The sequence below is a fragment of the Ceratosolen solmsi genome, unplaced genomic scaffold, assembly GCF_000503995.2.
Source record: "Ceratosolen solmsi marchali unplaced genomic scaffold, CerSol_1.0 scaffold3, whole genome shotgun sequence".
In the NCBI taxonomy this organism is placed as follows: domain Eukaryota; kingdom Metazoa; phylum Arthropoda; class Insecta; order Hymenoptera; family Agaonidae; genus Ceratosolen; species Ceratosolen solmsi.
Window position 1 is genome coordinate 2,366,391 of NW_011948428.1, and position 16,422 is coordinate 2,382,812.

At 28.6% G+C, this 16,422-nt stretch overlaps 4 protein-coding genes across 4 annotated transcripts in view; 3 read left to right on the top strand and 1 right to left on the bottom strand.

Moving 5' to 3' along the window:
- Positions 1–4,117, top strand: part of fwe (calcium channel flower) — a 4,437-nt gene extending 320 nt beyond the window's left edge. Inside the window, exons 2-5 of the mRNA XM_011501337.1 lie at positions 33–153; positions 1,115–1,322; positions 2,230–2,337; positions 3,912–4,117. Coding sequence (XP_011499639.1) covers positions 33–153; positions 1,115–1,322; positions 2,230–2,337; positions 3,912–4,041 — 567 coding nt within the window. The 3' untranslated portion in view covers positions 4,042–4,117. The remainder of the gene's footprint in view (positions 1–32; positions 154–1,114; positions 1,323–2,229; positions 2,338–3,911) is intronic.
- Positions 4,118–8,046: 3,929 nt separating this feature from the next.
- On the top strand, positions 8,047–9,275 carry LOC105363600 (succinate dehydrogenase cytochrome b560 subunit, mitochondrial). Its single transcript, XM_011501338.1, has 5 exons — positions 8,047–8,283; positions 8,393–8,449; positions 8,525–8,718; positions 8,906–9,048; positions 9,133–9,275. Exons 1-5 carry the CDS (start codon positions 8,264–8,266, stop codon positions 9,235–9,237), a joined length of 519 nt encoding a protein of 172 aa, XP_011499640.1. The 5' UTR covers positions 8,047–8,263; the 3' UTR covers positions 9,238–9,275.
- A 45-nt stretch (positions 9,276–9,320) lies between these two features.
- RfC38 (replication factor C subunit RfC38) lies at positions 9,321–11,393 on the bottom strand. Its single transcript, XM_011501339.1, has 5 exons — positions 11,225–11,393; positions 10,787–10,924; positions 10,532–10,697; positions 10,079–10,397; positions 9,321–9,752 (listed from the first exon to the last, which is right to left on the bottom strand). The coding sequence occupies exons 1-5, from the start codon at positions 11,309–11,311 to the stop codon at positions 9,395–9,397; spliced, it is 1,068 nt and encodes a 355-aa protein (XP_011499641.1). The 5' UTR covers positions 11,312–11,393; the 3' UTR covers positions 9,321–9,394.
- A 1,941-nt stretch (positions 11,394–13,334) lies between these two features.
- Positions 13,335–16,422, top strand: part of Atg7 (Autophagy-related 7) — a 6,987-nt gene continuing 3,899 nt past the window's right edge. Inside the window, exons 1-5 of the mRNA XM_011501340.1 lie at positions 13,335–13,585; positions 13,877–14,339; positions 14,536–14,852; positions 14,961–15,261; positions 16,317–16,422. The exon at positions 16,317–16,422 is cut by the window's right edge and continues 227 nt beyond it. Of these exons, the coding sequence (XP_011499642.1) occupies positions 13,389–13,585; positions 13,877–14,339; positions 14,536–14,852; positions 14,961–15,261; positions 16,317–16,422 (1,384 nt within the window). The 5' untranslated portion in view covers positions 13,335–13,388. The remainder of the gene's footprint in view (positions 13,586–13,876; positions 14,340–14,535; positions 14,853–14,960; positions 15,262–16,316) is intronic.

Genomic DNA, 16,422 nt, shown 5'->3' on the forward strand with positions numbered 1-16,422 from the left:
CTTTCCCTCCCGCGATGCTCCCCGCACGGCAGTCGATCGGCGACAGGTTGGCGGCTATAATGCGGAAACCCGGACAGGACACCGCCGACAAGGACGACGTGCCCTGGTGGATGAAGTACGCTGGAAGGGGTCTTGGGACTGTCGGCAGCTTTAGTAATTATATCAGTCACCTCATCTTCTTTTTGGCCGTTAGCGTTGCTAATCCGACTCGTTCTTACACTTGGAGTCTATGATTTATCCGCGACTAACTCCGTCCGCCCCCCCCCTCCCCCGGAGGGGGATGACTCGTTCAATTTAAGCTACATCCGAGCGAAGCTCCGTTTTATTCATCGTCCTACTTACTAGCCTACATCTCTCAAACGGCTCCTTAAGGCTATGACTTAGTAATTATAATAATTGGAGCATTGTGTGTGCATTGCATTATTGAGAAGTAGAAGCTTCACAGCTATTTCCCTATAAAATCATTATAATCATTAGCGCGTAACGGCAGCTTATTTATGTCGTGAGTCACTGAGCATATTCTTAGTCTCCTTTCTTACCGAGCTCGTCGAACTTGGTAAGATTTGTTTTTTATCTTTTGAAAAAGCCGATGATTGAACTAAATTTTTTTATACCCGATGGTTTGAGCGTTGCTTTCATTATCATTACTTTATCGTTGGTTACTTTAAGTTCTATTCTACGTGCGTCCTACGTTGTTTTGATATTGCCTTATACAATGTTTCATCTCCGTTATATTTCTGTACAAACGTGTCTGTTTAATTTAAGCATGAACGTTTATCTATCGTGATTGCAGATATATGACAATGCGTATTATATATATTGAATTTTAACCAAATACAATGTTCTTATCAACTATCGAGTTGTCGTACAAAATATGAATACTTGTAGCTTATTATACACGAGGTTCTATCGATAGCGATACAGCAAAACCAAAAGTCAATATTATATCGAATATTAGAATTGTGAATATGATTTTGCTCAACTCGAACTAAGAACTACCGGTCGGAGTAATATTTTTTTAATAATACATTATCTTTCTGCTATTTACTTCAAATTCTGCTTTAAGACAAGCCAACAATGTTTTTCTACAGGTAATATATTTTATATGTTACAGTTGCAATCTTTTTGGGCGCATGGAATTGTGCATCAATTTTATTAGCGCAAGTGGACTGCTTCTTAGGTGGCTTGTGGCAAATGGTTGCTGGATTTATAGTCGTTACTATCGAAGCACCCTGTTGTTGTTTATTCATTGCCTTTGTTCAGAATTTAAGTGACTGGGTAGATACGAGACCCTATTGGAATAGAGCAGCTGCTTATTGCGTGTAAGTATTCGATTATTAATTTTTAAAGAGTAAAGTATTTTTCAGCTTGGTAAATGAATCAGTTGTTAGCCAAGGTAACCTACAAAGATATACATTTATTTCAGAATTTGAAATGTTCTTGCCCGATACTTTTTATTTGCATAAAAACACTTTATTTAATCACCTTGATCTTAATCAATCCATTTGATGGAATTGTTTTTTCTAGTGTATTGTGACTGTTAGTATACACTTCCTAAAGGAAGTGAAACATTAAATTATCGCTTATTCATTATCGGGTGAATATATTGTTTGACAAGTGTTGTGATATTATATTAAATATACTCACAATCCATTCGATAATTTAGATTAAAATTAAACGCCTATAAATAATTATACAAGTGAACAAAAATTATCAATGAATAATAATTATAAATACCTTATTACTGTTAATTTTAATAGAAAGTATTTGGAAGAATTGAAATTAAAAAAAATCAACATTGTAATGTTGTTAAAAATATTTAAAAGACTTTATTATTAGACATTTTCATGCGCAATTTCATCTTAATTTACATCCAATAATAAGTTTGTGTTTTTCGAGGTATAAGATTTTACGTAGAGAATAAAGAATTTGTATTTTTAAATTACATGTATTAATTCATTAAATGATATTATGAATATTAATGGTAATATTAATGGGAAATTAATGGTATAAAATTCTAATGGGAATTATTGCTTTATATAAGTATTATATTTTTAAAACTTAATATTACGCTAATGGCCAATAGTGATTTTGAAGTTGAGTATTGGAAAGAAAAAATTTCAAAGGTGAAAAAGTAACATAAATTTAATTTAAAAAATCTAATACTACACGATACTCGTATCACATTATGCTGCATGTTTTTATTGAAATTGCAATTACCAATTGCAGCCTCGCATTACCAGCAATTTTTCTGTGTCCTGGCATAGGGACTATATTTGGAAGTGGATTGATATTCGCTACCGGTGTAATTTATGGAATGATGGCTATTGGCAAAAAGTAAGTAAAATACTTCTAACGTACAATTTAAAATTTTCATATATAACTAAACAGACTATTTGGTTATTTAAATATTGCAGTTTTAATGAAATTATAATGGGAACAAAATATAATAATATGCTTCGTATATGTTTTAACTACACATAGATAAAATAAGTGAACAAATGCGAAAGAATAACATTAAAATACCTTATTCTTTCTGTTTTATAATACGAAAATTAAATTGTCACTATAAATATCTTTATTTATGAAAATCTTGAGGATAAAAAGTATCGATAAATTTATCCTTAATGAAAACTTGATTTACATATGTAAATAACTCAGCTATAAATACATTTCACCTAATACATCTAATAGTTGACATACACCAAATTAGTTTTTATAGTGCAACGTTTCGTTTCAAAAATTACCAACGAACATACTATCCATTGCTATAATAAATACGTAGTTTTGGCTTTTACACGTTTAAGTTTTATCATCGAGTGTAATGTTAAATAATATCCGCTTTTGTTTGTTATTCTTCGTAAGTTACGTTGAGTTCTCTCATTGCTGTCCAAAATATTAACATATATCACAGTGACAAAAAGAATGTACATTATTGTCAAATATATAAAACAATAGAGGTAGCGGGTTGGATGCAGCAGGCCCACCTACCTCAGTCGGTTCTCCACAAGAACAAATTCCACCTGGTGATCATCGCTCGACTCTAATGGAGGATCCTGACGTCTGGAGACCAACATAAGCTACAAAAGCATTAATCGCAGTACTCCACTAACCAGGCAATAATACAAAAACACTCCTTAATCTCCAAAACTGGTCTTAATCCTGTAGTTTACATTAACATCCTGTAGTCTCATTCATCAAACTTTCTATGTGCTATTTGCTCTGAGACACCAGTATTTTTACTATGAAAATCCAACTTTTTAAATGCAAAATTTATAAATTCTTATACACTTATACACCTTAGAAATATAAATAATCTTATTAACCAGTACACGGGTCTAATGATTCGAGCGTGTAATTTATAAAAGTTAGGAACGTTTAAGGGGGAACAGTAAATTTAAATGTGACCATGTTATAAATTATTCCATCTATAGATGTTTGCAACATTACATTCACTTACTACTATTTTTTTTGTTTTGTTTGTTTTTCTTTTTGAAAGTAGTTGATAAAAAAATTTGCCTACCTTAATATTAAATTTAACGTCTTAGTTAGTTAACAAAAGTTCTGGAGTCTCTTTATCATAGACAAATAATTCTTGCTTTCTAGGAAAATTGGTGTTTAATACTATTATTACTTTTTTTACGCTGTTAGCTGCTTTATTTATTAAATAAAATAATGTATTTTTATTACAGAAAAAGGTGTCGATAGTTGTTTATGTGTTATTTATCTGTATTTTCAGAGAATGATTGATTGTTTTTATTTTATTTATGTAGTTCTTAGAGCATTAGATCTTTATGTAATTCTGTTTACACTATTATGAAATATAATCATCTAAATTATTTGTATGCAAATTTTAAAGTAGAATATTTTGAAAAGAGTCGTTAATTTAATTATTATAATTGTTTTTATAGGGCATCGAGGGACGAAATGAGAGCAACAGTTATCACTGATTCGCAAGGAATGTCATCAAATACAAAGTCAACATTAGTTCAAAATGCTCAACCAATGGGTGTAAGTGAAAGACCTGACAGTAATGTCTAATTGTCAAATACGGCACATTGAATGTTTATGCGTGATATCAGTGTACAAGCCAAGAAAAAGAGTTTCTTAAGCATTTTTAATTGTTAAGATTACTTGAGTGTTTATTGAAGTACGTATGATGCAGCAAACTTATTTATTATTGTAAAAAGAAATTTGTGGTCTTAAATAAGCTTTTTCTTTATTTGAGGGGAAACATCAGTGAAAATGAATGTTAATTTAATCAACTTTTACTTAAATAATTAGTTAGCTTTAGGAAAAGTAAGAAAATTATACCTCTAGACACTTTTATTTATTTAATTACTATTAATTCTAACATGTTATTATAATATTTTAAATATTAATACGAATAATGGAAATACAAATTTTTTAAACAATTAAATTTTATAAATAATTAAATGAACTTTTAACTCACTTTTCTAATATGTTTTCCAAAAAGTGGGATTAAGAATTTATCTCTCTAACATAAATCACTCGAGTTATATTCTTCCAGTTTGTCTTCTAGTTTGTGCTATAATTAATAATTTTATTACTATTCTGTTAATAATACTCTTATCCTATTCATATAGTTTTGAAGTATTGTATATTAAAAACATAAATATATTTTATTCTTTCTTAATTTAAGTTAAATAGAAACATTTTCTTTAGAATCTCAGGAATGGATTTTTTATTTGGATAATATTTTAATTTTTCAGAAGATATCGTTTTTGTTTGTTTCTCTCTTTTTTTTTTTGTTTTTATCATTTTTGCTCGTACATGTACGATTTTACTTTCACTAGCTTCATTAAAGTTTAAAAAAAGAAAACAGAAAAAAGAAAAAAAAAAAAAACTAACAGACGATAATATGTATAATATATGACAAAAGAACAAATTTATTGTTGATCTCATAAAAGTATTAAAGGTGTATTTTTTGCAAAATTTAAAGACTGTTCTTTAACGAGTAAAGGTACTGAAAAAATGAACTACATAGAGTGTGCACCTTTTTTATTAAGAGTTGCCATTGTCAAAGACTAGTAAAAAATGAAAAACACTGAATTTAAGTCCGTATTGTCAATTGCTTCCTAGACATTCCTATTATTTTCTAACGGTTGATCTTAATTAAGAGTAAAAGACTTGGGAACTTGGTTTTAATCCACTGTTGTTTCTCTTGGGGTTTTTAGATTTGATCAGCGATGTCCTGGTTATGTTTTTATAAAATATTACATGGATAAGTTATCTGTTATGTAGAAATTCTCTTATAATAGTAAAGAAGTAATTAAATCGTTTGTTGAAAAAAAAAAAAAAAAAAAAAAAAAAATTTTTTTTTTTTTTTTTTTTTTTTTTTTTTTTTTTTTTTACATATATGTACAAATAATTTTCACCCAATGAATCTTATTACTACGCAAATGACCAATGAAAAGTAAATTACAATAAAATATTTAAGTATCTTTTGATGAAGCTTAAAGTCTTAATGCATTATTAAATTTATTCTGCGAACAAACGGTTTAGTTTCATAATTTACTTCCACTTTTTAGAATGTTTTCGAAATTTAGAAAAATGAAGATGATTACTTCCTGACAAAGAATAAAAATATTTCTTACATTGACTCCAGTCTTGAAGTAATTTGGTGAGTAATTAAGTTTATTTCATCAGAGTCAGCTTAAATATGGTTTGAATTAAGTACATATTAGATATAAGTTTATAAATGAATAATCGTAATATAAGATTAAAAACGAAAAGTAAAAGCTCTTCGATTTCTCGGGGAGTAGAAGGAAATAAAAGTGTATGCATGTGCGCAGGCTGCGTATGTTCGGTTTCGTTAGTCAATAATACAAGAACTGTACATTTAATTTAAAAATTCGTAAGAGCGCGCTTACATTTTTCGATAAAAATATAATTTTTATTGACTGTATTGAGCTTTTCTAAAATAGAAAGAATTATGCATAAATTATATACATAGTTCATAAAATTATGTATTTGTACATGTAATTTCATTATAATTTATGCATATTCGTAACTAATAGTTCTGCTAAGTTTTGCTTCGTTAATAAAAATAACAATACATACAACTCATGCGCATATCACATGAAATTGCATCTTGTAACCAAACATTCATTTTATCAATATAACATATATATGTCTCGTTGATTATAGATTAACATATGTAATGCTATACAATGATAATTGTTAATAATTTATATAATTCATTGATTTTTTTGAGGCCTGAAAATGCAATTTTTATGCATTCGTTACTGCAAGTCTGTGAATTTGTACATCAAGAAAAACTGCATTAATGTAAATGTACATGAGATAGAAGTCTGTTATTTAAATAGCACGGCTAGATAATGTTTAATCGTGTTCATAAAATAATGCAACTGAAATATATGTAGCAAAGTCGATTAGAGAGTGATTGCTTAATTAATATTGATAGGTGCGTGGAGCCGAGCAATTCGCTTAATAATGTAACCTGTGTTTCTCGCGGTTAATATGTAGAATAAAAAGAGACGGGCCGGGGTCGGGGAGGGGGGACGAGGAGGAAGGAGGAAGGAGGAAGGAGGAACAAAAATGTTTGTTATTGATTAATTACGAAGATTAATAACCTGATGTAAAAAGTGTTCGTTACGCGGTATTATTTCGAAATTAAAGTGAAAAGAATCGTAATAGGCAGTTGGAGAGCCAAGATCCAAGATTCGCAATAATAATATTATTATTGAAATATTAATGGATATTTGTATGGAATTAATAATCATTCGTTGGAAGATCTAACGTACGATACTAAGTACGAATGATAAAACAAACTTTAATTGACAAAATTACACTGTATTTTATGGTATAAGAAATTTCAATTTGCCGCTTCTTTGTACTACAAAAACTTGTGATTATGAGAAATTTTAAACAACCATCGTAACAATAACGGCATAAAAATTTAAAACATTTATATAGAATTTATAAATTGGAATTTTACATAGTTAATTGAAACGCTTACATATGCATAAATGTAATTGATCGTTCGGTAGAGACTTACCTGTATACCATAATGTAAGGGTAAAAATTTGTTATCATATCCTTTGCTTTTACATTAATTTTTAATAATCATAGAATTAAAATTAATTTTGTTCTAAATTTTTTGCTTTGCTTATTCTCCATTCTGTGAATTATTAAAGTCAACTAGAAATGTCTTACGAGCAATTATTTAAAGTTTTAGAAACAATTGTGCATGCTCGCTATAAGATTGAAACATATTGATTTCATATTGAATAACGTTACAATTATAATTAAACATATACGATTTGTATGCGAGGATAATTACGTCTATGTGCATAATTGGATACGTATGAAAATCATCACACACGTTTAAACATTGTAACAAACAAACAAACAAATATATATATATATATATAATCGAATTACGTGAACTCTGCGAGTTTCAATGTACGTATGTAATGAAATTGTCAATATATAAATAAGTAAATATGTACCTAATCGATCGATTCTTATTTTCCTAATCGCCTTTGACTTTTTGACGACCTTCATTATTACCATATTACATGATCCGATACGCAAAAAGTGTTTTAACAAAATATCGATTATAAATATTTCCAATGAGATCGTGAAAGAATTTTGAACACAAAGTCCACCTTGCCGGCATTTAATATAAGCAAATGCAAAAAATGTACATTCCGCTACATTGATTTTTCAATTATATTACAAAAATACTATACAAACGATAAAATTAATAAGAAAAAAATAATAATAATAATAATAATAATAATACCTTCACCTAATTAATAATTTTTTTGTTTTGTTTTTTTTTTTTTTTTTTTTTATCAATTTATTTCTCTTATATATTTTAACAAAAAAAAAACAAAGTAAAACAAAAAGATTTTTTTTTTTTTTTTTTTTTCGAAAATTTTACAAAATTCACTGTGCGCCAACGTACACATCAATAATATTATTTACAAACGAAATATCATATTGCGAATCTATTTTTTTGTTTAATTTAATTTTCAGTTGATGATGACAGCACAGGTTTTGTCCAACAATTGGACAGATGAATCTTCAAACGCTCAGAACATAGATTATTACTTACCATAACAAGAATCTACTGTGCGAAATTTCTGCCCATACCCGATTTATTTAATTACCTGTTTGTCTATTATTATCTATCGTTCTTAATGTGGCGACAGTTTTAAAGCAAAAATTGGAAAATAATATTATTTTAATTCCAATACTTTTTAATAATAAAATGGCGCTTAATTTTACTAGGTTAGTATTGTTTTTTTTCTTTTTTTCTTTCTTTATCGAACAATAGATAAAATGTTAATGCCCTGTCTATTTTATGCCATTGATATTAAATTGATCAAATTCGTTTCAGATTAATATGCAGACGTAATTTATATCTTAATAATTTTCGTTGTTTATATACATCCAAGTAGGTTACATAATAATTATTTTTCATAGATTTTGAAGGCGATAAATATTTGTACAATTATTATCTCACATTTAGTCCATCGCGGATTTCTACATCTGCAGCTTTAATGTGCTGCGAACCTGAAACGTATGCGCAGAAAAATTTACGTCTCGCTCGACCATTATCACCACATCTAACGATATACCAGGTTCAGTTAACATCATTTTTGTCCATCACACATCGTGCCTCTGGAGTTCTCCTGAGCTTATACGGAATTTTCCTTGGATTCGGTAAATTATCTTTAACTTATCTTTACTTTAATGTATAATTATTTTAAATGAAATTTTAAATGCCTAATAATAAATTAAATAATTGTACGTTACGTAAGCGCGTTAATGTGTCATTCATTGTAATTCATATTTTTTTAACAAAACCGTAATTTTTGTTAGAAGTATAATATTAAATCCTTCGTTTCAGGAACATTATTCATTCCCGGAGGAATTCCTTGTGTTATTCAAGTTATTACTAATTGGAACTTACCAGCTGCGCTGTTATATTTAGGAAAAGCGCTATTCGCTATACCATTGACGTATCATTACAGCAATGGACTGAGACATTTGGTATAAGGCATTTTGAATTAAATTAATAACAGATCAAAGTTGCATCATAATTAATCAAATAATAAATGATATTGTTCCTTTCAGATGTGGGACTTGGGCAAGGGCTTGAATATGAAGGAAGTTTACAGTAGCGGATGGATTGTAGTAGCTGCAACGTTAATCTCAGCATTATCTTTGGCAGCTTTGTAAATCTACAATATTTAATAAATTAAGAATTATAATTTTAATTACTATTTGAAATAAAATATAATCATTTATTAATAAGTGTCTTTAATAATTTAATATTGTAAATATAACAACTTAATCTAAAAAAATATATATATATATTTAACTGCGAACAGGATTTTTACACAAATGCTTCTAAAGAAGCATCCATAAACTTTTTGTATATTGCCATAAATCGGGCAGCAAATGCTTCCAAATGAAAAATAATTTTTGTTCCTTGATGCATTCTATGCTCGTAATCGGCTGCCACATTTGCAATTTGAATTTTCAACTGTAAATCACAATTTTTAGTAACTTCTTGCAGCAATCCCTTAAATATTAAATCTGTAGGAATTCCATGCGTTAGCAGTTCGTAAAACCTAGTTCTCACTTCCAATAATTTTTGTGGACTTTGTTCGGTGACCAAAAGAGTAGCGATGCCCCTAATATAAACTTGCCAATCTGGTTCCGTAACTTTTTGTTCTGCTGTAAATGGATATCTGAAAGCATTATGAAATTTATAAAATAAATTGTGATAAAAGTTGTGAAAATGTTTTTTTCATTTATTGATAATTTCTTAATTTGTAAAAACTTTCTTTTTACAACTTATATGTTTTCCCATCGACTATACGTTTCCATAAGCATACATTCACTTATTACACTACTTCATTATGTTTAATGTATTTCATTGGTACTTAAATATTGAAAAATTTTAATCTTTTACAAATAATAAAGTGACCGTAGGTGATTCGTTTTGAGATGATTTTTCAACCATTTTTAGTAAATAATAATTTAACGTTAACTTGTCCTATCTAATTTTACTTACTGCTCCACTCTGCATGCTTCCAACATTAAAACTGCTCTTCTCAAATTTCTCCCACTCATTTCAGCGACTCTAGTAGCCAGCTCGTCTGGAAGATTGAGACTTTCTCGTTTGGCTACATAATGTAAAATTGATTTTATATCATCGATCTTTGGGGCAGGAACTCTAATTGCTAAGCATCTTGATTTTATAGCGGGTAATACTCGTGATATTGAATTAGTACATAATATAAGTCTGCAAGTTCCAACATACTTTTCCATGGTTCGACGAAGTGCATGCTGTGCATCTTTTGTTAATTGATCGACGCTCGTCAATAATACCACTGTTAAACAAAAAAATTGTATGAGAAAATTTTTTTTACAATTTCAATTACCTATTACAATAGATAACGAGCATATTTAATAAGCTTTTCTATTAAGCAATATACATAAGCATAAATGGAAAATGATATCGTACCTTTAAATTCCCTTTGACCACTAGGATCAATCTGATGTGTTTGAGCAGTGCTTTTGACAAGATTCATGACAACTATTCTATCGTAAATACCTACGTCACTAGGATTTACTTCTATGTGATAATTACTACTAATAGTCATAATTTCAAATTTTCTTTTCGACGGAGTCTAAGATAAAAGGCAATTTGTAAAATTGTAAATATTGACACAATGCATCATTTTAGCAAAAGGAGGAGAAAAAAAACTGTAAAACAAACCTCAAATAACATTGATTCCATTCGTAACTTATCAACTCCATTACCATAAAGTTCTTTAAGAATACACATAATTCGAGTCTTTTTTCCAGCTCCTGGTGGGCCATAAATTAATAAATGAGGAAAGTCTCCTTGTTCAACCTTTATAATTAAAAAGACTTATTTTTATTGTTCAAATTTTTTTGGACTACACTTATCGTCCGTTCGATGATTTAAATAAAAATAATCACACAATGCAATATTGCATTTAAAATTAATTAAAACAAGATTGATCGTAGTGTAATATTTTATTTATTTTTTTATTTTTAAGTTTAAAATAGGGAAAAACGTCTATCTTATACACAATTATTATAAGAGCCACAAATATTCCCGCGTAATATTCATGTTATAACCTTTTCCTTTAATGTTTTTGAATGTTCATCGACTAATCCAATTACTTACCATGTTTTTTAATTGTTGAGCTTGCTCTAAATGGTAACTTAATTTTTTAAAATTCAGGGGCCGATACTTATCCACCCAAAGAGACATTTTTAAAACAGTTTAAATTTAATTACAAAATGAATCAGTAGAGCCGCAGTCGAACCCCAATGTGTTTACGTTTCATACAATATGTTTCATGTGTGAGAGGCCAACTATCGCTTACGCGCACACGCACGCACGCACACATGGCGCATACAAGCGAGTGCATCGACAGGATTACCTACCCACATGAAATCGACGCTTAAATGTAAAATGTAAATGCACAGAATTATAAAGCGATAGATTTTGTTTATAATAAGAATTAAGAGAGATGTGCGTAGTAAACATTTCATGGTGTCGTTCAATCAATGAATAGCCTTCAAATATTCTGTCCTTTGTTTCCATTCAATTTTCCATTCGACACTATAAATTATCTTATTTGCTAGTTAGTCTTAGCTTAGTTTTTCTTTAATTCCAATGTAATTTATGTTTGTATTATTTAAGCATAAAATTATAATAATTTCTTTTCTTTCCTTCTGTTATTAATTGCACTGTAATTATTTTCATATACGAATTGATATATGCGATATTACTTTCTATTAAAATAATCCATTGCATAATAACTGAAATATCAATGAACACTTAAAAAGTTAGATAATTTACCATTTACTTACTAAAGAATTATTCGTAATAAACAACATTTAAAAAGCATTCTGATGATACTTTTAATTGAGACATTTATACGGTCAAAGAGAGAATTGGTGGAGTATAAAGTGCAACATCTTAAAAAATAAAAAATTCTTTTAAACAAATGCGTTGAAATAAATATGTTGCATGAAAAGTTTTGTTGTCGCTACATTGTATTATAAACAGTCTGAAAAATATACTTTTTTTTTTTTATTTATTTTATGTAATATATTTCAATTATAATCTTTGATATTAAAAAAAAAAAAAAATAAGGACAAAAAAAATTAAATATTTTGAATATATTTTGTCAACGTTGACAGTAAAATCCAATCAATGGCGATATAGTTGGAAAGAAAATGAAAAATCGTTCGAAAAACAATGCAATCTTTCATGTTGATACTTGTTTTCTGCATAAATAATTAATCGCGGTAAATATATAAGCAAAAAAAAATTTACCTAATAAATGAAATATTATAGAATTTACATCAGTGATTTTCATAATCTTTAATTTCCCATTCTATTCATTGAATCGAATAAGCATAAATGAATGTATTGTTAATCTTACGCGACCATGCATAATCAGCCACAAATATCAATTTATTCGATACAAAAAGAAAACATAAAGTGATAATTATCTGAATTCTAATCTAATTTCTTCATAATCACTATTGTCAAAAGTTTAAAAGTTATTATGTGACTTGGATCGACAAAGCCTACCCACCTTATATCATTAATCTAATAAACCTTATGAAACTTACAATATCCTCGAATAAAAACTATTCATAATTTAATTAATTTCTTAAATTTCAAAAAATTCACATTAAATATTTATCTTAATATCTTCGAGCTTGATATTTACATTTTGAAATACGTCGTGATCTCATAATGTAATGCAATTGAATATAAAGTATATGATAAATAATTATAATACATAACTGTTATTGTAGATCCAATAGAAAATTCTGATTTGTGACAGGAAGAATAATGCAAGCTCAATTTTAATTTTCCCGCGCACACACTAATAAACAATTAAATAGAAAATTATTCTATATGCAGTTGTGGGTGCTTAGAGGTAAAAATAAATCAAAGGCGAGTTTGTGTATATAAACATACTGATGTATGACAATGTTATGACGATGTATTTTGCACATTAAATTAAAACTTCGCATTAGCATTTATATAATATAGTGTTATTTATATTTTCTGTAAAAGGAAAGACCTGATATTAATTAGTAAATTAATTATAGGTAACTCGAATTAATATTTCTTATAATGTGAGTCATAATTAGAATTTTAAGGTTATATTTTGAAAGCTAATACGTAAATTACGTTTGAAAAATATTTTCACGTCTATGTTTTTACTGTTAGAAATGATTCTTTTACATTATTCGCAATTATAAAAGTTCTTAAACTCTGGCACATTACATTTTATTTTTAAGTGTAATAACAGACAGGAATAATGTCGGATAATGTTGTTAAATTTTCCAAAATCCGATGTTCGCCAGACCCGAGTTTCTGGTCAAAATTTGCTGAACTAAAAGTTGACAAATTTAAATTAGAAGATGAAATACAAATTCCATTATGGGGAAGCTATAGTCTGAATCCAGAGGAACGAGCGCAAAAAACATTGTGGCTTGATTATACATCATTTAATACGTAAGATAATTATTATAAAATATCTAAGAAATATTGTAGTATAATTTTTGAAACTTTACAATAAAACTTTCAATCGAGACATTTCTTTAAACATTGAAATATAATTGCATTTACATATTTATACATACAAAGAGTAATAATATTATTCTTTATTTTTGTACAAAGTTATTTTATAGTTTTGAAAAATAATTAAAATATACATAATGTGCAGTTTATAGTTTTATATTTAAGATTTTATATTATTATTTGTACTTGTAACTAATTTATTAAAAAAAGAAACCTTAATTGTAGGCCTTTAGAGCTAACGTCTCACAATGCAGGTGTTCCATGCAATGGTTTTATGGTTAATAAAAATACATTTGATATGTATAAGCAAACCAATCCAGAAATTTTCATGCTTACACTTGGAAAAGGATTAATTAATTCACTCATAAGTGGATCTGCCATTGAGAAACCATACGAATTAATGACGTTTCTAATACACTCTTACGCAGATTTAAAAAAATTCTGTTTTCATTATTGGGTAGCGCATCCTACACCATTTAATTTACCCGAGGTACATTATGCTAAAGAGTCGGTATTTGTTAAAGAAGAATTTTGTTCTAGTCAATTTGAAAGTTTGGTAGAAGGATTCGCAAAATTAGATCCCAAGCACAGGAACTTCTTTGCTGCTATTATTACAAAGGAATCAAAAGCATTAGAAATCGTTAGTTTAGCTCGAGGTATTGAAATTGGAAATTCAAGCGATTTAGAGGTGATTATTTAAAGTTTAATTAACCTAATTAACATAGAGGCACTATTAAAAGATGGCCAACTGTTTTTTAATAACGAATCTCATATTACTGTTATAAGTAGTTTTGTCTACTCGTAAGCACTTGTTAATATTAACACAAGCGTTTTGTATTAAACATTTTCTAATTAAACTTGTATAATTATACATTTATTTATAGAACGAAGCAGATATTTATTTTGCTTTTTATGATCCGTGTTCGCATTCCGCTCCTGGCTGGCCATTGAGAAATCTTTTGTGCCTGCTATTTCTTCATTGTCCCAATGTTTGCTTTGCAAAGTGGATGAAATTTATTTCAGTGCGAGGACAGAATTTTAACAACGCCATAGTTTATACAATTAAACCCAAAGAACAAAAAAGTAGCATAGATTTAAGGACAGCATTGTCAGAGGGAAATTTAGTAGGTTGGGAAATAAACGAGCATGGCAAAATGGGATCAAATTTTGTTAATTTATCAAAAACGATGGATCCAATCAGGTAACTAATTTATCAAACACAATATATTAATCATACAGAGTATCGTTACATTTGTATTTATACTTTTTTGGCCTTTATGGCAAATAATTAAATTTATTGCACTTGTAGGCACTTGGACAGAGCGATCAGTTTGAATTTAAGACTAATAAAGTGGCGATTGGTACCTAATTTAGATCTAGACTATATTAGAAAACTCAGATGCCTTTTATTAGGAGCTGGAACATTAGGTTGCTCGGTGGCCAGAGTCCTCCTCGGATGGGGAATTAATACAATAACGTTTGTCGATAACTCTGTAGTTTCATTTAGTAATATAGTTAGACAAAATCTCTACGCATATGAAGATGCTGTTAATCAAACTCCAAAAGCAGAGGCTGCAAAAAATGCCTTATTAAAAATCCATCCAAAACTGGTAATGTAAATTTCCAAAATATCAAATTATCATTACATTATTAATATACCTATCAATTAATATTATTATGTTATATGTCTTCTACAATCTATTGATGGTAAAGTTTAATTAAAGATAAAATAAATAAAGAAATTATTTTAATTATTATTTTTTATTATTATTTTTATAATTACAATTATTATTACTATATATTGTTCAAAGTACAAAAGAGTTTATTAGAAAGTATGTTTTTAAATTTTTTTCTTCAAACAACTTAATAATAAATCTGTTTTATCTTAATTCATCATATGTTAAATAATTTGTTCGAGTTATTCGAAATATGATGTTGAAATTAACAGCCGTAAAGTTTTATTTATTTAATTATTGACGATTGCAAATAAATAAATATACAGTAAGTTACCGTTACTTTTCATTCGTACGAAGCTTAGGGAAAGCTTCTATAACTTTCTATCATCCATAGACATTTATATGCGGACAGTTGGTTTGTACGATAAAAAATATAGTACAATAAATATTATAAAAATCGTACAAATCTGTTAAATTTCAAAGTTTTTCCCTAATTTTTCGAATTTTTTAAGCTAATCAGATCGTTAAGGCTGTAAAAAGTGTGTAAAAAAATATATATGTGCACGCACGCTTCAGTTAAAAATTCAGAAAATCAATATAAAATAGGATGCTCGTGGTTACGCGGATTTTTTATTTTTCAACTTTATTTTTTTGATTTATCGAGAAATTTTCCATTATTTGTTCCTGCTCGTGATAATTGCGTGGAGAAACGATAGTCCCGTTTTTACCATCGTTTTCGATCGATTAAACGCAAAAATCACCCGAAATATCCGTCGTACGAATTTGCCAGTCGACTTACTTCTACATCGCACTTTCTGCATAGCGCAATAACGATATCGTTTACTTATTCTTGGTAAACAAATATTAATTATCAGAGGCAGTGACAGACGATGTGAAAAATGATAAAAACGAAGGATTATAGAATAGGAATAGAACGGTAATGAGCTATCCAAGAGCGCCAAATACTAGAAATAAAATGGTTTTCCTAGAAAGCCGAGGGTGTGCAACTGCAGATACCGATGCCGGGCCACGTGGTCGGCCAAAGTATGCTCGAAACAACGAAGGAGGCCGTGGCGACCCTCGAGGAGCTCTACT